Source organism: Haematobia irritans, chromosome 3 (assembly GCF_050003625.1).
Source record: "Haematobia irritans isolate KBUSLIRL chromosome 3, ASM5000362v1, whole genome shotgun sequence".
Lineage (NCBI taxonomy): Eukaryota > Metazoa > Arthropoda > Insecta > Diptera > Muscidae > Haematobia > Haematobia irritans.
The window spans coordinates 5,778,535-5,802,247 of record NC_134399.1 but is presented as its reverse complement, the minus strand read 5'-3'; the positions used below and the strand labels follow the sequence as shown (position 1 = coordinate 5,802,247).

At 29.4% G+C, this 23,713-nt stretch overlaps 1 protein-coding gene across 1 annotated transcript in view; it reads left to right on the top strand.

Moving 5' to 3' along the window:
- LOC142228628 (uncharacterized) overlaps positions 1 to 23,713 on the top strand; it is a 139,191-nt gene that overhangs the window by 63,527 nt on the left and 51,951 nt on the right. The window contains 1 exon segment of the mRNA XM_075299123.1: positions 20,251 to 20,428. Within this exon segment, the coding sequence (XP_075155238.1) occupies positions 20,251 to 20,428 (178 nt within the window).

Here is a 23,713-nt window from a genome sequence, read left to right as displayed (position 1 = left end):
TAGAAAACAAAGAGCAGTTTCTTTAAAGACAATTAACTACAAATAAATAACTTGAAAGCGTAAAACCTCATACTATGTTCTCACTAGAAATCTCTATATTTAGAACTGAACTCCCTTAACATATATCAAGTGTTCATATTGGGAAAATATTGAGATTTCGATCATTTGCGGATTTCACATTGTTTTCAAAGTGAACAAGTAAATATTGGAATTTTTAGTTTACACTGAATATTATTATTTTAACATAAAATTAATCGTTTGTTTCTTGTGGCTTAAGATAAGTTTGTAGGAAATAAGTGGGTTGCAAATATCAAATTGCTGTGAGATGTCCATAATGACAAGTTGTCATTATTATGCTTTCTCGATATGCGTTCATTAAAAATTCTTGCCTTACATCTAATTGTTGCTAAAAATGTTGGCACACTTGAGTGTATTTATCTACATTTATTAAAATAAGCATGTCCATATTTCAAATTATTAAAGTATGATGTATCAGAGGGAATTTCATGAGTATAAGGGAGGATTAAAAAAAAATATTTAATCTAGAATAAATTATATCAAAACAAATTAATTAATATTCAATTACATTGAATTAATTATGACAATCATATCAAAACGAATTCCATGAGTATGAAGGCAGATATTTAATCTAAATTATATTAAAATAAATCAATTTAAATTTAATTAAATTATAATAGAAATAGAATATTGTATAGAAATAGAATTTTAACAAAATTTTCTATAGAAATAAAATGTTGACAAAGTTTTCTATAAGAATAAAATTTTTACTAAATTTTCTATAGAAATAAAATTTTGACATTTTCTATAGAAATAAAATTTTGCCAAATTTTCTATAGAAATGAAATTTTGACAAAGTTTTCTACAGAAATAAAATTTTGACAACATTTTCTATAGACATAAAATTTTGACAAAATTTTTTACAGAAATAAAGTTTTGACAAAATTTTCTATTGAAATAAAACTTTGTCAAAATTTTTTATTGAAATAACATTTTGACAAAATTTTCTATAGAAATAAAATTTTGACAAAATTTTTTTTATAGAAAAAAAAAAATTAGACATAGTTTTCTATAGAAATAAAATTTTGACAAAATTTTCTATAGAAATTAAATTTTAGGAAAATTTTCTATATAAATAAAATTTTGGCAAATGTTTGACGTTTTCTATAGAAATAAAATTGTGCCAAATTTTCTCTAGAAATGAAATTTTGACAAAATTTTCTATTGAAATAAAACTTTGACAAAATTTTTTATTGAAATAACATTTTGACAAAATTTTCTATAGAAATAAAATTGAGACAAAATTTTCTATAGAAATAAAATTCTGACAAAATTTTTTTTATAGAAAAAAAAATTTAGACAAAATTTTCTATAGAAATAAAATTTTGACAAAATTTTCTATAGAAATAATATGTTGACAAAATTTTCTATAAAAATTAAATGTTGACAAAGTTTTCTATAAGAATAAAATTTTTATAAAATTTTCTATAGAAATAAAATTTTGGAAAATTTTTGACATTTTCTATAGAAATAAAATTGTGCCAAATTTTCTATAGAAATGAAATTTTGACAAAACTTTCTATAGAAATAAAATTTTGACAAAATTTTCTACAGAACTAAAATTTTGACAACATATTTTATAGACTTAAAATTTTGACAAAATTTTCTATAGAAAATTTTGTCAAAATTTCATAATAAATAAAATTTTAACAAAATTTTCTATAGAAATAAAATTAAGACAAAATTTCGTGATAAATAAAATTTAGACACATTTTCTATAGAAATAAAAATTTGACAGCTTTGTATAGAAATAAAATTTTAACAAAATTTTCTATAGAAATAAAATTTTGGCAAAATTTTCTAAAGAAATAAAATTTTAACAAAATTTTCTACAGAAATAAATTTTTGACAAAATTTTCTATAGAAATAAAATTTTGACAAAATTTTCTATAGAACTAAAATTTTGACAACATATTCTATAGACCTAAAATTTTGACAAAATTTTCTATAAAAAAATTTTGTCAAAATTTCATAATAAATAAAATTTTAACAAAATTTTCTATAGAAATAAAATTAAGACAAAATTTCATGATAAATAAAATTTAGACAACATTTTCTAAAGAAAGAAAAATTTGACAAAGCTTTGTAAAGAAATAAGATTTTGACAAAATTTTCTATAGAAATAAAATGTTGACAAAATTTTCTAAAGAAATAAAATTTTGACAACATTTTCTATAGAAATAAATTTTTGACAAAATTTTCTATAGAAATAAAATTTTGACTACATTTTTTATAGAAATACATTTTTGACAACATTTTCTATAGAAATACAATTTGGACGAAATTTTCTATAAAAATAAAATTTTGACAAAATTTTCTTTAGAAATAAAATTTTAAAAAAATTTTCTATGGAAATACAATCTTGAAAAAATTTTCTATAGAAATACAATTTTGACAAAATTTTTTTAAGAAATAAAATTTTGACAAAATTTTCTATTGAAATAAAACTTTGACAAAATTTTTTATTGAAATAACATTTTGACAAAATTTTCTATAGAAATAAAATTGAGACAAAATTTTCTATAGAAATAAAATTTTGACAAAATTTTTTTTTATAGAAAAAAAATTTAGACAAAATTTTCTATAGAAATAAAATTTTGACAAAATTTTCTATAGAAATAATATGTTGACAAAATTTTCTATAAAAATTAAATTTTAACAAAATTTTCTATAGAAATAAAATGTTGACAAAGTTTTCTATAAGAATAAAATTTTTATAAAATTTTCTATAGAAATAAAATTTTGGAAAATTTTTGACATTTTCTATAGAAATAAAATTGTGCCAAATTTTCTATAGAAATGAAATTTTGACAAAACTTTCTATAGAAATAAAATTTTGACAAAATTTTCTACAGAACTAAAATTTTGACAACATATTTTATAGACTTAAAATTTTGACAAAATTTTCTATAGAAAATTTTGTCAAAATTTCATAATAAATAAAATTTTAACAAAATTTTCTATAGAAATAAAATTAAGACAAAATTTCGTGATAAATAAAATTTAGACACATTTTCTATAGAAATAAAAATTTGACAGCTTTGTATAGAAATAAAATTTTAACAAAATTTTCTATAGAAATAAAATTTTGGCAAAATTTTCTAAAGAAATAAAATTTTGACAAAATTTTCTACAGAAATAAATTTTTGACAAAATTTTCTATAGAAATAAAATTTTGACAAAATTTTCTATAGAAATAAAATTTTGACTACATTTTTTTATAGAAATACATTTTTGACAACATTTTCTATAGAAATACAATTTGGACGAAATTTTCTATAAAAATAAAATTTTGACAAAATTTTCTTTAGAAATAACATTTTGAAAAAATTTTCTATAGAAATACAATTTTGAAAAAATTTTCTATAGAAATACAATTTTGAAAAAAAAATTTCTATAAAATTAACATTTTGACAAAATTTTCTATACTAATGAAATTTTGACAAAATTTTCTATACTAATGAAATTTTGACAAAATTTTCTATAGAAATAAAATTTTGCAAAACTGACGAAATTTTCATGATAAATAAAATTTTGATAAAATATTCTAGATAAATAAAATTTTGACAAACTTTTTAAAAGAAATAAAATTTTGCAAAATTTTTTTTAGAAGAAAATTAATTTATTATTTTAATTGAAAAGAAAATCTCATGCAAGAGCGCATTTCCATAGCCTACAGTATTGATCTGGCATGGTTTTTTTTCTTATTTATGCTTATGCTTTATTTCTAATGCAGATTCGAAAATTGAATTAAAATAAAGTCAAGAAGGACACTCGGGAGATGGGTCACATGGTTCTTACATTACAAAATGGACCGATGCAGACCATACTTGTTACATCGATCTACGTGGTTTAAAGAATACCGTATTTAAAAGTGTGGGCCCTCTAATTTATTTAATTTTCAATTTCAAATGAAAAACTAATGTAAAATAGTTTTTCATTCCTCCCTATTACACATGTGTCAATGTATGACAATGATGATGATGATGTTGCTGATGAAATGAAACCTAATTAAATTCAATAAGTGATTTCGATTTGCTGTGTGCAAAGTCAATGAGAGATAAGTCAATTAAATTTTGACATAGACATTCCTAGACCTCATACACAATTTCCATATTCATTAGGTTAACATTGAATGAGGCAATCTGTTGTCATCACTTCCAATTTGTGGTATTGTCAGTACGTGTGTGGTCCAAATGGTCACTCGAGTATTTTGCTAAAGATTTTCCAACTTTTCCCAACTGGGTGGGAATTTTTAGTCAATCTTAAAAGAGCTCTAAAGGAATTTCCTTAAGGCAGCACATATCGGCTAACTAATCGATCGATAATTCCTCAAGAGCCATTGACCCTGTGAAACAAACAAAAGATATGGTGAAATTTGAAGTTGGAAAGAATAAACCCACACACAAATCACATGCAAGTACATAAGCTCTAATAATAGAGAAGCCTCTATCCACATAAGGGGATTTTTATTTTTGCTGGAATATGGAATGGATCTCCCCACCCCCCTACCCAACCACTATTTGCAAGCATATGGATGGAATATACGATTGCATTGCCTTTATTCTTGCATGCCTTGGTTGCTTGGATATGCCTGGCCATCATTTATGAGTCTTTGGCAAGAAACCGAAATCCCAAAAAGCATTTAAGACATTTTCACAGTTTTTAACATTGTTTTCAAAGTAAACCTCATAAATTTTGGACATGTCAGATGTCTGCTCCGGTTACACATATTGAAAGGCAATGCAACAAAATTTTCGACATTTGATAAATTACTGCACAAAAGAGCTTCTTTTGTTTGTATTTTTTGCTTTTCTAAAAGTAGAACTCAATGGTTATTGGATATATGGTTGCAACATAGTTATCCTTAAAGGTTTGGCTGAGTTGAGGCATATATAGGAGGGGGTCATATAGGTTTTGAGGATTTATTTACAAAAAGGTGAAAGGTGCTTTTTGTAGGAGTATTCTGCTTTAGAGAGATTTTAAAAACTAATGGGTGAAAGGCAGCAACATAAGTCATAATTAAAGGGGTTAACATCTTAAAAACCAAGCAAACTTATATAAAAAGAAAAGTTCAAATATTCTTTAAACTTTCTAGAGTAAAGTCTATACGAATTTTATCCAAAATTTTTATTAATTCACAATGAAGACAAAGCTTAATAGGGTGAATATCACGGTTGCGACTCTAGTCAAAAATATCTACCAAATTGGGGGAAATTTTTACCAACAAAATATCAAACAATAAATCTAATTTCGTTAACATTTTATTTATATAGAAAATTTTACCAAAATTTTAATCCTATACAAAATTTTGTTAAAATTTTATTTTTATAAAAAATTTTGTCAAATTTTTATTTTTATAGAAAAAATTTGTCAAAATTTTATTTCCATAGGAAATTTTGTCAACAATTTATTTCTGTAGGAAATTTTGTCAACATTTTGAGTTCTATAGGAAATTTTGTCAAAATTTTAGTTCTATAGGAAATTTTGTCAATATTTTATTTCTATAGAAAATTTTGTCAAAATTTTATTTCTATAGAAAATTTTGTCAACATTTTGTTTCCATAGAAAATTTTGTAAAAATTTTATTTTTATAGAAAATTTTTGTCAAAATGTTGTTTCTATAGAAAATTTTGTCAAAATTTTATTTCTATAGAATATAGTGTAAAAATTTTATTTCTATAGAAAATTCTACCAAAATTTTAATTCTATAAAAAATTTTGTTAAAATTTTATTTTTATAAAAAATTTTGCCAAAATTTTATTTCTATAGAAAATTTTGTCAAAATTTTTATTTCTATAGAAAATTGTGTCAAAATTTTATTTCTATAGAAATTTTTATCAAAATTTTATTTCTATAGAAAATTTTGTCAGAATTTTATTTCTATAGAAAATTTTGTCAAAATTTTATTTCTATAAACAATTTTGTTAAAATTTTATTTCTATAGGAAATTTTGTCAAAATTTTATTTCTATAGAAAATTTTGTCAAAATTTTATTTCTATAGAAAATTTTGTCGAAATTTTATTTCTATAGAAAATTTTGTCAAAATTTTATTTCTATAGAAAATTTCATCAACATTTTATTTCTATAGAAAATTTTATCAAAATTTTATTTCTATAGAAAATTTTGTCAACATTTTTTTTCTATAGAAAATTTTGTCAAAATTTTATTTCTATAGAAAATAGTGTCAAAATTTTATTTTTATAGAAAATTTTGTAAAAATTTTATTTTTATAGAAAATTTCTATAGAAAATTTTGTCAAAATTTTATTTCTATAGAAAATTTTGTAAAAATTTTATTTTTATAGAAAATTTTGTCAAAATTTTATTTCTATAGAAAATTTTATCAACATTTTTTTTCTATACAAAATTTAATCAAAATTTTATTGCAATAGAAAATTTTGTCAAAATTTTATTTCTATAGAAAATTTTGTCAAAATTTTATTTCTATAGAAAATTTTGTCAAAATTTCATTTCTATAGAAAATTTTGTCAAAAGTTTATTTCTATAGAAAATTTTGTCAAAAGTTTATTTCTCTTTCTTGCAAAATCTACCAAAACATAAATATATCTAACAATCTACCAAACAGTAAAAAAATGTACCATTTTTGGAAGAATTCTACCAACTGTGGCAACCGTGGTGAATATTACAAAACAAAATAAGAAAATTTGTGTAAAAAATTATATAAACTAATAATAAAAAATTAAGATATTCATTCGTAAACAAAAGGCTTCCGAATTAACTTTTTTATACACATGATTGTTTGATTTATTCTTCAACCTCCCTTAAATGAATTTTTGGAATTATGCAAAAATATAAAATAATGCTCCCGAATGTAGAGAAGACATTAGTTTTTAATTTATTTTCAAGCCGCTATCAGTTCTCATTATTGAACGAACTTTTTCAAGCAATGTCAAGAATACCCTTGCCTACTTTTAGGCATCAATCGCGGTTGTTTGAAAATTCTATGATATATGGAGGAAGAAATAATCAGAGTTACAATATTGGAGGCTTACACTTGATTCTATATTAAAGCAAATAACACTTTCTTAATATAAGTTGGATTTGTTAATATATTACAGTTTTTAAGAAATTAATTAAAAAGTGCTATATTTTTATAAAATGGTGGCACAAAAATGTAGAATTTCGTAGCACAACAAAAAACTGGCAAATTCCCTCTAAAGTGGCTGAAAGTTAACATTTATTGTAACGGGACTATCATCAAATTTCCTGGAAATTTACAAGTAAATTAGGGTAGTAGCCTGATTTACCTACTAGAAAACATATTCCATGCATACTTTTAGGCGTCACTCGTGGTTGTTTGAAAATACTATGATATAAAAAGGAAGAAATAATCAAATATACGATATTGAATGCCTGCACTAGATTCTATATTAAAGCGACTATCACGCAAGCAAATCAGGGGGTAGCCCTATTTACCTTCTAGGGAAGAATTTCTTGTCATACTTTTAGGCGTCAATCGCGGTCGTTTGAAAATACTATGAAATGAGAAGGAAGAAATAATCAGAGATACGATATTGAATGCCTGCACTAGATTAAAGCGACTATCACGTTCACAATATAAATTGGATTTGTTAAAATCTAAAAAAATATTCCAGTTAAAAAGAAATTAATTAAAAAAGTGCTACATTATGACAAAAAAGGTGGCACAAAATGTAAAATTTCGTAGCACAACAAAAAACTAGCGAATGTCCACTGAAGTAGCACAAAGTTAACATTTATTGTGATGTGACTATCAACAAAATTCCCGGGAATCTACAAGCAGATCAGGGGAGTAGCCCTATTTACCTTCTAGGGAAGAATTTCCTGGCATACTTTTAGGCGTCAATCGCGGTCGTTTGAAAATACTATGAAATGAGAAGGAAGAAATAATCAGAGATACAATATTGAATGCTTACACTTGATTTTATATTAAAAGAACTATCACATTTTTGTCAAAATTTAAAAAAAAAATACAGTTTAAAAGGAATTAATTAAAAAAGTGCTATATTATGACCAAAAAGGTGGCGCAAAAATGTAAAATTGCATAACACAACAAAAGACTGGCGAATATCCACTAAAGTCGTACAAAGTTAGCATTTCATGTGACGGGACTACCATCAAACTTCCCGGGAATTTAAGCAAATCAGGGGAGTAGCCCTATTTACCTTCTAGGGAAGAATTTCCTGGCATACTTTTAGACGTCAATCGCGGTCGTTTGAAAATACTTTAGATTAGAGAGCCACCGTGGTGCAATGGTTAGTATGCCCGCCTTGCATACACGAGGTCGTGGGTTCGATTCCTGCTTCGACCGAACACCAAAAACTTTTTCAGCGGTGGATTATCCCACCTCAGTAATGCTGGTGACATTTCTGAGGGTTTCAAAAACTTCTCTAAGTTGTTTCACTGCAATGTGGAACGCCGTTCGCACTCGGCTATAAAAAGGAGATCCCTTGTCATTGTGCTTAACATGGAATCGGGCAGGACTCAGTGATAAGAGAGAAGTTCACCAATGTGGTATCACAATGGACTGAATAGTCTAAGTGGGCCTGAAATATCAGGCTCATTTTTCATATTTAAAATTCCATAAATTTTCTATGAAATATCTGAGACTGGAAACTTATTCAACATCGTGCTCATAATATTGTCCAAAATATAAAATGTAATAGGAAACCATATTGATTCTATGATACCATTAGCATTCAGTGTTATTAGCTAAACGAGAGCTTTTACCAAGTAATTGTCTCGCTAAATGGAGCAAAAGTGAAATTTTAACTTCCTTCCAATGGGGGGGGTGGGGGCAATATCTATTAGGGATCATTAGAGGAACCATTTATCGATATCATTGGGGGAACAAATTACAGTCATTGAAAATGACAATCACAATAACGGTGGTGGTGGTGATGGCAGTAGTGGCGGCAGTGGCAATGGTGATGGTTCATATGCCCATCACGTCTTGAATCATTATTCGCTGTGTTACTTCCGTTGCATGACACTTTGACCATTGCGTGGGTATCTAAGTCTGTCCGGCTATGCTTCATATCAAATGCCACTATGTCTGATTACTCCATAGAAATGATTGTCATTAAAGCTTTTCCTTCCACTTCCACGACTTGAACCATTCATGAGTTTTTCTCGGCCTCCTTGGTCTCCCACTACCTCTATGAAATTCTAAACTGGAAATATAGACATAGTCACATGTAGGTGGAGCAAGAAAGAGAAAACCAGAGGGACAGACATAGGTCCCCGACTATAGGTGCTTCCTTTTATACTTTGCTCACTTAATCTACGTTGGCTGAATAAATCTTGCAACAAAGAACTTTCCACAAAAGTGCTATATGCTGTGATACTTCAATTAAGGCAATGCAATTTTCTATGGTCAGCCATTTGGGGGAATAAGTGCAACTCTTCGTTGGCCATAGAATTTACACAATTGAACTCTTCTCGAGCCTTTATACCCCTCTACTCCAGATCACAATTCCGAACATGTACTATATTTGTGTTAAGTAAACAAAAAGCAGACGCTTTCACAGAATTCTATGGAGCCCTCTCATATTGCCCCCACCCCCCAATTCTTAGGGATGTGTGAGCAGCATACTTTCCATCCATTCATCCATGTACATGACCATTTGGATCCAGGGTAAATAGAAAAAAAACATTTTGTAGATTTGTATATTCTCAACCCCATTGGATGGCAGCAAGAACTTAAAATTTACATTTAAACTTTTGCACTCCATTCAGATGAGAGAATACATAAATTTTCTGATACGTGATTTCATTCTTTGTCCATGGGCTGATCATAGTCGATAGCCGCCCATCATAGACATGACGCATAACTCCTTGTTCGCCATTGTGTATCCAAAGTATACAGTTGGTTTTTTTTTTTTTTTTTGTGCAATTTCTAGGTATTTTACTTTCCGGTGGAGTCGAGTAATATATACTAGGAATTTTAGATTAGGATTTGATATTTTACAAAAGGAAAAACCATAGGCCTACATCTTTGGGAAATTTAAATACGAGAGAGATTAGAGAGGAGATTTTTGCTGGAAGTCTATGAACTATGAAATTCTATAATTAACATTTTAATATTTAAATCATTGAAATATTTATATATGGAAATAGTATAAATTGAAAACAGAGAAAGGCCTGCAACCTAAGGTTATAGAAGGACGACATATACTTTTATTCTTATGCAACTTTCTAAAACGAAGAATAAATAAATATGCCCTTACACACAAAGAAAATTTCATTAAAATGGAAACAATGAAAATTTTTTCTTCACAGTATGAAATTGGTTAATGTATGACAAGTTGGTTAACAGGAATTTTTTTTTTATTTTATTTAGACGTTATAAAACTTAATTTATATAAATTCAAATTATATTAGTGCCTCAGCGCCTCGTTATAATAACGAAACATTTTCCTATATCAACGACTTCATTAGCTCAATTTTAATGACAAATTTCAGTATTGATTATAAATGAATGAAAATCCCATTTTTCAGTTGATTTGGAGCCCCTTTCATCGTTATACCTTTACCTCGTCCCATATGCAGGCGATTGTTTATCAATACTCAAGTCTAGAAGCTTGAGCTAAGCATTAACCCTAACCATGCTGCAACCAGAGATTTTTTGCAAGGATCGTATGCCTGCAATCGGCTTGGAGGAAAAATCACTAGATCCCTATCGGTAAAATCTGCGAATTCAGGGAGGTTGAAATTGATGTCAGATACAGGGACTCAAGCCTACAATCTTGATTTGAGTAGCAATTCTTTCCTCTCTGAAACCAGAGATTTTTTGCCGGCAGGGATTGTATGCCTGCAACCGATTTGGAGGAAAAATCATTAGATCTCTATCGGTAAATAAATCTGCGAATTCAGGGAGGTTGGTATTGATGTGAGATCAAACGAATCGTCATCATGAATGAAAATCCCATTTTTCAGTTGATTTGGAGCCCCTTTCATCGTTATACCTTTACCTCGTCCCATATGCAGGCGATTGTTTATCTTGAGTCTTGATAAACAATCGCCTAGAAGCTTGAGCTAAGCATTAACCCTAACCTTTCTGCAGCCAGAGATTTTTTGCAGGGATCGTATGCCTGCAATCGACTTGGAGGAAAAATCACTAGATCCCTATCGGTAAAATCTGCGAATTCAGGGAGGTTGAAATTGATGTCAGATACAGGGACTCAAGTCTAGAATCTTGATTTGAGTATCAATTCTTTCCTCTCTGGAACCAGAGTTTTTTGCCAGCAGGGATCGTATGCCTACAGTCGACTTGGAGCCAAAATCATTAGATCTCTATCGATAAAGAAATCTGCGAATTCAAGGAGGTTGCAATTCATATCAGATCAAACGAATCGTCACCATACAGGGACTCAAGTCTAGAATCTTGATTTGAGTATCAATTCTTTCCTCTCTGGAACCAGAGTTTTTTTGCCAGCAGGGATCGTATGCCTACAGTCGACTTGGAGCCAAAATCATTAGATCTCTATCGATAAAGAAATCTGCGAATTCAAGGAGGTTGCAATTGATATCAGATCAAACAGATCGTCCCATACAGGGATCAAGCCTAGAATCTTGATCTGAGTATCAATTCTTTCCTCTATGAAACCAGAGTTTTGTTGCCGGCAGGGATCGCATGCCTATAGTCGATTCGGAGGCAAAATCCTTAGATCTCTATCGATAAAGAAATCTGCAAATTCAGGGCGGTTGCAATTGATATCAGATCAAACGGATCGTCATATACAGGGACTCAAATCTAGAATGTTGATCTGTGTATCAATTCTTTCCTCTCTGGAACTGGATATTTTTTTCCAACAGGGATCGTATGCCTGCAGTCGATCTGGAGGCAAAATCATTAGATCTCTATCGATAAAGAAATCTGCAAATTCAGGGCGGTTGGTATTGATGTGATATCAAAAGGATCGTCCCATACAGGGACTCAAGTATAGAATCTTGATCTGACTATCAATTCTTTCCCCTCTGGAACCAGAGATTTTTTGCCGGCAGGGATCGTATGACTACAGTCGACTTGGAGGAAAAATCACTAGATCCCTATCGGTAAAATCTGTGAATTCAATGAGGTTGAAATTAATGACAGATCAAAAGGATCGTCCCATACAGGGACTCAAGTATAGAATCTTGATCTGACTATCAATTCTTTCCCCTCTGGAACCAGAGATTTTTTGCCGGCAGGGATCGTATGCCTACAGTCGACTTGGAGCCAAAATCCTTAGATCTCTATCGGTAAAGAAATCTGCGAATTTAGGATGGTTGGAATTGATGTCAGATCAAAAGGATAGTCACCATACAGGGACTCAAGTCTAGAAACTTGATCTGAGTATTAATTTGTTCCTCTCTGAAACCAGAGATTTGTTGTCGGCAGGGATCGTATGCCTACAGTCGACTTGGACCCAAAATCATTAGATCTCTATCGGTAAAGAATTCAGGGTGGTTGGTATTGATGTCAGATCAAAAGGATCGTCACCATACAGGGACTCAAGTCTAGAATCTTGATCTGAGTATTAATTCTTTCCTCTCTGAAACCAGAGATTTTTTGCCGGCAGGGATCGAATGTCTGCTGTCGACTTGGAGCCAAAATCATTAGATCTCTATCGATAAAGAAATCTTTGAATTCAAGGAGGTTGGAATTGATTCTAAGCTCAAAAGGGATAAACGATGTATTTCTCAATGTAATCACCATCCTATTTAATTTCTAATCAGATATCCACATGATATGCTGACGATTGTGCAATAGTTATCAGAAGGAAACTTCTAAATACTAGAGCTGCAGATCAAGTCTCACTGGTTTCATGGAATTCTTTACCGACAGGAATGTATTCAAGTCGATCAAACATATTGACGCCTTGGACTAAAGAAAGGAACCTAGAGTTCGTCAAGCACATTGGATGTCGAACTTTGAATATTGCCACGGTTATAAAATCCAAAGTAGATGGTGAGACGTTTGACAATATGATCCTTTTAAATCAGGATGCGGATTTTTTTGTCAATTAATTCCACTGATAACCCATGGATTTGAGGTCAGAAGAAATTGGTCTCGTAGAGAACGTAGGAAGCAGAACCAAAATCCTGAAAGCATTGACAGGAATCATGTGTGACACAGATAAATATATTCCCCTAAAATACTACGACTCGAATTTTGATATCTGAATCCAAAATTTCCGACTGATTGAACTCAGCCCGTATAGTCACTACCGCCATTACGTTCTATAAGCTTACTGGCTTGCATTAACAGATGATCCCGTACTTTCTGGTTACCCCGCTGTCTATATGACGCAAATCCTGTCACGCTCACTCATAATTGATCAGTTATTGATCATCATTCCAGAAACGGCTCCTGATCGTATCATATATTCTGTTCTCTGGCTATCCTTTCATAAATATTTCACTTCAATACAATTTTCTTTATTGTTTTATAATAGTTACAATATTCATTTATATAAATTTGACGATTAAATATGAGATTAATTTTTTCATATTTCAGAATATTTGGGATTTAGGCACACGCAGATCACCCCAAACATGTTTCAAGAGCAAAATGTTATATTTGGACGGTGATCATGGAACATTTTTATCGCAAAAATGTTGTTTTCTCGGCAAACATATACATGGTTGCCGTAATCAGATACATAACTTTTGAGAAAATAACATGATTGCCGCAAACATGCCACATGTTAAAAAAATAACATTTTACTCTTAAAACATGGTTGAGGTGATCATATTCCTTCTCTGGGTGCAGTGTTGCTAGTATTTTTCTGCCTCTTGTCCCCAAATTAGGATGCTTTCGTCCCCAAATATTCTCCATAAAAACCCCCAATAAATTTTTTACAAGTATTTGTGACAAAATTAAGGAAATGGGATCTGCTGTCGAAAATCAGTAATAATACAAAAATTTACAAACACAACACCAGAAGACTAGTGATCGTCTTCGAAATGCTCGAGAAATGAAAATGGGAGTTCGATCACTTCGTATTTATGGATGTAAATTAGCTTGAAAATACTCATGTATTCTCTTCTATATTTGTGGGATATATTGTCCAAATCAGTCATGAACACTGATGAGTGGGCAACATTTAGACCCGATTTCTCACGAAATAATTTCACAATTCTAGAAAAATTTCTTAGCCGAGTAAAATTATAAAGATAAAATCTGGCACCCTTTTGAATGCCATGGGATAAAGAGGAGCAAGGTTCGACTATTCAGTCCATTGTGATGAACTTTTCTCTTATGACAAGAGATGCAGCCACTAAGAAAAGCTTTGAAACAATTAAAAAAATGTTATCAGAATTACTGAGAGGGTATAATCCACGGCTGAAAACCTTTTTGGTGTTTGGTCTAAACTGGGATTGAACCATTGCACTTTGGCACACAAAAACGGAGGAGCAAAGTTTCCTTTTTTCAATGTTTACGATTCGCTGTGTAAACCTGAATTATTATACGGAACTGATTTCGAAAAAAAATCCAAATTTATGAAAATTCCCCACCCAATCTCCAAGACCTCAACTAAACAATGTTTCCCCATCCATGAAAAAATATTCCCAATTTGGGGGGAAAATACTGACAACACTGGCTTTAGGAGCTCCTAATATCCTGTACACCTGTATCTATGCACCAGTATCACCCAATTTTCAGAAGTAATTTTTTATGATGGAATATAATCACTTTGACAGTTTGTGCATATTCCCCAATTGTTTTCATTAAAAAATGTATAAAATTATTTATTAATAATTAATTTCTAAAGATTTTTTCATCAATTTCGAGATTTAAAAAGTTTCTCATTTGAAGTCACATAGCTCTTCAACCGAAAAATCTACAAACGAATTATCCACCTTTTCACTTCATATACGTGGCCATTTCTCAATACTGAGTATGAGAAATCATTGAGAAACACATATATGATTGAGAATGTCATAATTGCAATTACTCCCCACATACACTCACTTACGCACACACAAACAGAGAGCCACTCCAGAGAATGCAGAAAACAACACACGCCAAATGGAGTTGTTGTAGCACAGCTTATTGATGTTGTTTTTGTTATTGCTAACCAAAGAGTATGATGGGTATCTATTCACAAGCCCTTTTATAAAGACTTTGACGTAGTTTTTGCCATTTCCGGTTGAAATGGTAAGGATTGTTTTTGTTGTTGTTGTTCCACAACACAGTCACATACACGTGTATACTCATAGAGTTTTGTGACAATTCCTATTGTCGTTGTCGTTTACGTGGCAAAAATGCCATTACTCATAATCGGTTTAAATCGCAACTCATTAAATCCGGGTAATTTTCAAATTAAATGACTTTGTGAGTAGGAAAGCTACACATCCCATACTACAAATGGATGGAGCAGTGGAGTGAGTGAATCTAAATATTTGTTTGCTTGTCTTAATAAATTATGTGGGCTTAAATGCTATAACAAGAAGAACAACAACAATGATGACGATGATTGCCAGACAGCTATGGGAATTTGTGAGACGACCGCCCTTTTTGCAATACACATAGAGAGGTCCAATTTGACGGAAGTAATGAGTTCTATACGTTACACATTAAATTCAAATATACAAAGCAATGCTGGTCTCTAAGAATGGAAGGCACACAAGACACATGATACTTCCTTATTTAAGAAAATTAAAGATATTATAAAATGAATATAAATGGTTAATTTATAAAAGAATTTATAGGATTGTTTGTAGTTGAGTTTTATTAAAGCTAAGGAATAGGTACGGTCATTTTCATATTTTTCCTCAATTGATATATAGGAAAATTTTTCCACCAAAAATATTACTCTTAGGCACTACTGTTGAATTTTCAGAAAGTATCACAAAATGTGTTATTGACAATAAAACAATGTTGCCAGAAATAGGGGAAATTCTCTACATGTAGGATTTTTTTGCTAATATTTAGCGCTTGGTAGAGACGTAGGCGTACAACGTAGGGACTTTTTCACTCAACATAATTTTGAAAAATTTGTATAGAAAATTTTCTCAAACTTTGATTTCTATAGTAAATTTTGTCAAAATGTTATTTCTATAGAAAATTTTGTCAAAATTTCATTTCTAGAGAAAATTTTGTCAAAATTTTATTTCTATAGTAAATTTTGTCAAAATTTTATTTTTATAGTTAATTTTGTCAAAATTTTATTTCTATAGAATATTTTGTCAAAATTTTATTTGCATAGAAAATTTTGTCAAAATTTTATTCCATATAAAATTTTGTCAAAATTTTATTTCTATAGAAAATTTTGTCAAAATTTTATTTCTAAAGAAAATTTTGTCAAAATTTTATTTCTATAGTTAATTTTGTCAAAATTTTATTTCTATAGAAAATTTTGTCAAAATGTTATTTCTATAGAAAATTTTCTCAACATTTTATTTCTATAGAAAATTTTGTCAAAATTTTATTTCTATAGAAAATTTTGTCAAAATTTTATTTCTAGAGAAAATTTTGTCAAAATTTTATTTTTATAGTTAATTTTGTCAAAATTTTATTTCTATAGAATATTTTGTCAACATTTTATTTGCATAGAAAATTTTGTCAAAATTTTATTCCATATAAAATTTTGTCAAAATTTTATTTCTATAGAAAATTTTGTCAAAATTTTATTCCATATAAAATTTTGTCAAAATTTTATTTCTATAGAAAATTTTGTCAAAATTTTATTTTTATAGTTAATTTTGTCAAAATTTTATTTCTATAGAAAATTTTCTCAAACTTTGATTTCTATAGAAAATTTTGTCAAAATTTTATTTCTATAGAAAATTTTGTCAAAAGTTTTATTTCTATAGAAAATTTTGTCAAAATTTTATTTTTATAGTTAATTTTATCAAAATTTTATTTCTGTAGAAAATTTTGTCAAAATTTTATTTCTATAGAAAGTTTTGTCAAAATTTTATTTCTATAGAAAATTTTGCCGAAATTTTATTTTTATAGTAAATTTTGTCAAAATTTTATTTCTATAGAAAGTTTTGTCAAAATTTTATTTCTATAGAAAATTTTATTTCATTTCTATAGAAAATTTTGTCAAAATTTTATTTTTATAGTTAATTTTGTCAAAATTTTATTTCTATAGAAAATTTTGTCAAAATTTTATTTTTATAGTTAATTTTGTCAAAATTTTATTTCTATAGAATATTTTGTCAAAATTTTATTTCTATAGAATATTTTGTCAAAATTTTATTTGCATAGAAAATTTTGTCAAAATTTTATTCCATATAAAATGTTGTCAAAATTTTATTTCTATAGAAAATTTTGTCAAAATTTTATTTCTATAGAAAATTTTGTTAAAATTTTATTTTTATAGTTAATTTTGTCAAAATTTTATTTCTATAGAAATTTTTCCCAACATTTTATTTCTATAGAAAATTTTGTCAAAATTTTATTTCTAGAGAAAATTTTGTCAAAATTTTATTTCTATAGAATATTTTGTCAACATTTTATTTGCATAGAAAATTTTGTCAAAATTTTATGTCTATAGAAAATTTTGTCAAACTTTTATTCCATATAAAATTTTGTCAAAATATTATTTCTATAGAAAATTTTGTCAAAATTTTATTTTTATAGTTAATTTTGTCAAAGTTTTATTTCTATAGAAAATTTTCTCAAACTTTGATTTCTATAGAAAATTTTGTCAAAATTTTATTTCTATAGAAAATTTTGTCAAAAGTTTTATTTCTATAGAAAATTTTGTCAAAATTTTATTTTTATAGTTAATTTTGTCAAAATTTTATTTCTGTAGAAAATTTTGTCAAAATTTTATTTCTATAGAAAATTTTGTCGAAATTTTATTTTTATAGTAAATTTTATTTTTATAGTCGATTAAAAATTTTATTTCTATAGAAAATTTTGTCAAAATTTTATTTCTATAGAAAATTTTATTTCATTTCTATAGAAAATTTTGTCAAAATTTTATTTGCATAGAAAATTTTGTCAAAATTTTATTTCCATATAAAATTTTGTCAAAATTTTATTTCTACAGAAAATTTTGTCGAAATCTCATATCTGTAGAATTTTTTTCAAAATTTTATTTCTATATAAATTTTTTCAAAATTTTATTTCTATAAATTTTTTTTCAATTTTTTGTTTTCTATAGAAAATTTTGTGAAAATTTTATTTCTATAGAAAATTGTCTCAAAATTTTATTACTATATAAAATTTCGTCAAAATTTTATTTCTATAGAAAAATTTTATTTTTATATAAATAATATTGTAGGGAAGATTTTTTAGGAATGTAGGGGAAAGTAGGGAACATTTTTTGTCCTTGTAGAGTAAACCGAAAGTTTTCCCTTGCAACACTGCAATAAAAAGTAGCAAAACTTATTTAAAAAGGGTCCTTATTATTATTACATAAATGAACAAAGCGAATTATCTTAATTTATATAATGTTTTATGTGTGATTATATTATATTTAGATCGAAATTAAGCTAAAAATCTTTTATCTCAAATTAATCACAAAATCTCAGTCAGTGAAGTGAAGTAAACCAGTTTATCCACTATAACAATGTTTCCTTAATATATTTGCATACTTTCAGGCACTACAGTTGTCGTTTTGAAATTAAATTTTTATTTTAGAAAAAAACATTTTAAGGTATTTTAGTTGTCCCGGAAATCAGCCCCGAAAAAATCTAAAAATTATGCAAAAATATGGGTTTCAAAAATGTCCCTTAAAAACCATCCCTCCCTCTATAGTACGGGTACATCTAGAGGGAGAGAGGGAAGTTTGTTTTAAGATCTATTTTCTATGAGACCTAATACCTATACCAAAATGTATTTAAAAGGTAAAACCTTTTTCGTATGTTATAATAAATATATACATAAATACGTTTTTGAAATAAGGCTTTTATATTGATGAACGACCGATACACACCATCATAGTTAGCCGCATATTATGCTCTGAAATAGTGTCGCTGTTGCGCTTGGTGCCCCGAGAGAGCATATGCGATATTAATCGGATTGAGATCTTTTTAATTGCCACAATATACACCCTCAAAAAAATCGCTTCTGTAACATATACCCCAAACACATTTTGCTTCAAGCATATATATTTTCACCATTGGTCCAAACAATGGTGAAAAATTTGTATTGTTCAAACATATTATGTTTCACCTTAGGCATACACTGGTAGGAAAAAATTTTAATTAAATTTTCCTTGTGTATATATATTTGTAAAGCGCCAACTGGTTACTTCTATTCTTTTACTTGCAGCATACTCTCTAAGTCTCTCTTTCTAAACACATATATGTTCATAGGCTATTTCTAAATTAATATATGTTTGCATCCAAGCATATTATATTTACAAACATTTCATATCCCAAATATAATATGTTCTAACATATTAACATATATGTCCCAAAAATGTGATGTTAGTTTATGAACATTATATGCTTGCACTTAAAAATATTGTGTTTAAAACTTTGAGATCCAAACATATAATTTTTACACCCAAACATATGAAAAACAGTCTTTTTCGTCCGTGTAGGACATTTTGGTGTTCGATCAAAACTGTGATGGAAGCCATGACCAACTTATTGTTTCAGTCATCTAGCGCATCTTCCATTGGCAATCTATTAATACTAGATCATGGACTGTAGCCATTTTATACACCATCGTGGCAGGGTTTTAGGGACTTGTGAACATGGTTCATCCAAAGTTGATTTACGACAATTATGAAACTCGCTAAACTATGTTTCGTTGGTGGTTGTGGAAGGAGTAGAGTAACCAAACACAAAATCCAAACGACGTTTGATTTCGGTGGCCAATTTACCTTCCTAACAAGAATCAAATCTTTGACCGATATTCCAAATCGACAAAAGTTTAGTTTCTTTTCTGGGAAACGAAAGTTTAGACTATCGACGTTTTGTTTTGTTGTCAAAGTTGATTCTTGAGCATAAACTAATCGATACACCTAAAGAAAAAAATAATTTCCTTCGGAACGAATTCGTTCCTGTGAAAAGAAAATTCTTCTTTCATAATAGCATCAGTCGGCGAGACTTTATGGGAAATGAATTAGGAGGGCTTGTTTATACCGTTATTATCTGCTGTTGTATTATTCCAGGTTATAAAATTTTTTCTTTTTATTTCTTTTTACTCCAATCGAATCAAAAGTTCTCATTAATTCTACAATTAATTTTTTCTTCATTTTCTTTCCTTTACAGAGTCTGGGAATACTTGCTTCTATACCCGCCGGTCTATTAATTTTATCACTCTTCGGTTTGCTGTTATATCTGTTGACCCGTTGCTGTGATCGTAAGCCACGTAAACCCAGTGCCCAACGATGTCAAAGTTGTACACTGGTCATAATCACATTAATGACATGTGCATCAATAGGTTTAGGTAAGTAAAGCTGATTTTTTTTATTGAAATTCCATTACCATTACAGCTCAAAGTGTTTAACTAAAAAGAGAAGAAAGGGAGCAAGAGAGAAATGAGAAAAATTGTTTCCTAGCCAGGTTTCTTAACTTGGCTTTTGTTATTTCCTTTACCTTTCCTATGATATATCTCACCAACAATCCAGACTCAATGAGGCAAAATCACAATGTCCTTAGTTATCATTGTCATTATCCATGGATTTCATTTTGTGTTTGCTTCTATACACAACGAAAACTTCTAGCCGGGAATCAGACAGGGAAGCACAGTTACTAATTAGTCAAGTTGTTGAGATTAAAAAGTAGATGCTTGCCTCTCCTCTAACCATTGTACGTCGCCATCCATTCAATAGGAGTTCAAGAGTTTATAAAGTCGTTGACATGTATTTACCAACAATGGAACATTTGCCAATGTTACCATGACTGCCTTCAATTCGACCTGAGGCGGCAAAACAATAAGTTCTTTTGTGTTTGCTTCCCCCCCACCCTCATTCTACTGCATCTCTTCCTGAGACTATCATATCTTCGTATCTTTTTGAGTTGCTTTTTTTCATCGTCTTCCTCGCTATTGTCATTTCTTGCTCTAGTCTTTGTTTTTGGTAATTTTATTATTGTAAAATACAATTATTTTAAGGATTAAGAGGACTGCCTCAATGACTTATAGACATAGATTCGTACAAATAAGGATGCCACCAATAGTTGACAGAGAGAGAGAGCGAGTATAGCATAGCCAGCAAAACATGTGCCTTGCCTATAAATCCTTGCTGAAATTGGATAGATGAAGTTGAATGAATTGCTAGCTGACTGGCTGTTTGGATTCTTGCCTAGTTGACATATAGACAGCCTGGCTGTCTGCTCTAAACTCTCTCTCTCTCTCTCTTTGGTATTGTTTCCGCTTTGATATTTGCTGCCTTCCCTGGGTAGTTGTAGGGCCAAATAATTCAATTTCGAGTTCGAGAAAAATTTGTTCATCATGTTCCTTTGCTTCGATTTGTGTCACGTCTTTGTTGTTGTTTTTTTGTAACGATGAATCCATGTTAAATCCCAATGACGAAGACATTGAACAACAGCCCAAACATAGTCCTTTCCAGCATTCCTACTTAGTACTTAGTCCTGAGCTTTGGACGCCTGTTTATGTGAAGAAACAATTTTCTTCATTTAATCTCGATAATAATATACAGTCAATGTGGGTCAAATGCACTTTATTGCTTATTACTTTGTTTAATCTTAAGGAAGATTGAAAAATTTAATGACTTCACTAAATGGCTTGGCCTCTTCGACAAAACAATTTGCCAAAATTTGTTGAAAGGATAGAGTAAAACTGGAACGATTGGCTGTGGCAGGCAATGGGGAGAATTGTGTTTTTTTACCCATAGTTGGATAGAGGGCCAAAGGGTCGATATTTCTGGATGCCCATACCGGAAATAATACCACATTTACAATCAATTCGAATTGGCCAGAGATTAGATAGAATTGTCTACCGTTGGCATGAATTATGGCCTTGCAACTGCGGACAAAGCCATTACACGCTGCACGAAAGTGGTTCTGTCCGTATTTTTTGTCCATTCTCGGGGAAGCGCCTTCTTGCACCGTTCGATACTTCGGTAGTTTTTAGTATCAAGCCTACTCTCCAAAATGCCCCAGGAGCAAAGTTCCATCGAAATATGGAGTCTGGATTTGGAGATTTTGGTGGCCATAGTGAAATGAAGAGAGAAATCTCCTTTTTAAGCCATTCTCGATTGACGCGGGCTAAGTGGCATAATGCTGAGTTCTGTTGGAATGCACATGCTCTGCGGCCGAAATGTTTATATGTCCAGGGCTTCAATACTGTCTTTAAGACATTTTTCTCGATAATATTCGATCAAAATAAATGACCCCATTATCGATGAATACGAGCGGGTAGCAACCATCGGCCGTTACGGTGGCCCACACCATTACCATCGGTAGCTCTTGAGTTCTGGTGACCAATCGAATGTGTAAATTTTCGGCTGACCTCTTTGACAAGTAAACTCGATCATTTTGTTTCTTCACAAACTGCTCCATTTTTGAATGGCTTATGATAGGAAAAAACCAAATTCGGTAACTCTATGAAGGAAGGAACTCTATGACTCTTTCCAGTCCAACTTTGTTTGTGCATCGCACTTTTTGGAATGATTTCAGTCCAAGCTCAGTGTGTTGTATCCGTTCTCGCGATATATTCAGCTCACGAACAAGTTTTCTACAAATGCGGCGTGGATTTCGATCAAATCAGGTCTTCACTTTTCGGATAAATTCTGAGGCTGTGACCGTTTTTCGTCCAAATCCCATTTTCGACCAAACACCTAAAGGTTTTTCAGCGGTGGATTATCCCATCTCAGTAATGTTGGTGACATTTCAATGCCAAGTCAGGACTATACGGCGGATAGTCCATCAAATCGATGGTTAATAGTGCTCAAAAATGCTGTTACTTGAGACGATTTGTGAGAACTTTGACGTGGTGAAGAGCGATCCGTCTTCGGCGGTTGGTTTTCCCGATTTCTTGGAATACAACTGGCAAAGAAATTGCCATGTACCACTCACAATTGATTGGTTCTGCGTTGTTCTAGTGGTACAATTGGGAAATGTCCAGTTTTTTTTTTCGAAAATAAAACAGGCGATCATTTGCTTGGAAGTGCTTCATGCCCGATTCTCATTTTAAAACATCCATACATTTTAAAACATCCATACACTGCTATTTACTCACAGGCGCAAATCACCGATTCATCATATGTCACGATGTCATAGAAGTGATTCGAAGCAACACCATCGTATTTTTTAAAAATTTAAATTTCTATAGAAAATTTTGTCAAAATTTTATTTGTATAGAAAATTTTGTGAAAATTATATTTCAATAGAAAATTTTGTCAAAATTTTATTTCTATAGAAAATTTTGTCAAAATTTTATTTCTATAGAAAATTTTGTCAAAATTTTATTTCTATAGAAAATTTTGTCAAAATTTTATTTCTATAGAAAATTTTGTCAAAATTTTATTTCTATAGAAAATTTTGTCAAAATTTTATTTCTATAGAAAATTTTGCCAAAATTTTATTTCTATAGAAAATTTTGTCAAAATTTTATTTCTATAGAAAATTTTGTGAAAAATTTTATTTCTATAGAAAATTTTATTTTTATAGTTAATTTTGTCAAAATGTTATTTCTATAGAAAATTTTGTCAAAATTTTATTTCTATAGAAAATTTTGTCAAAATTTTATTTCTATAGAAAATTTTGTCAA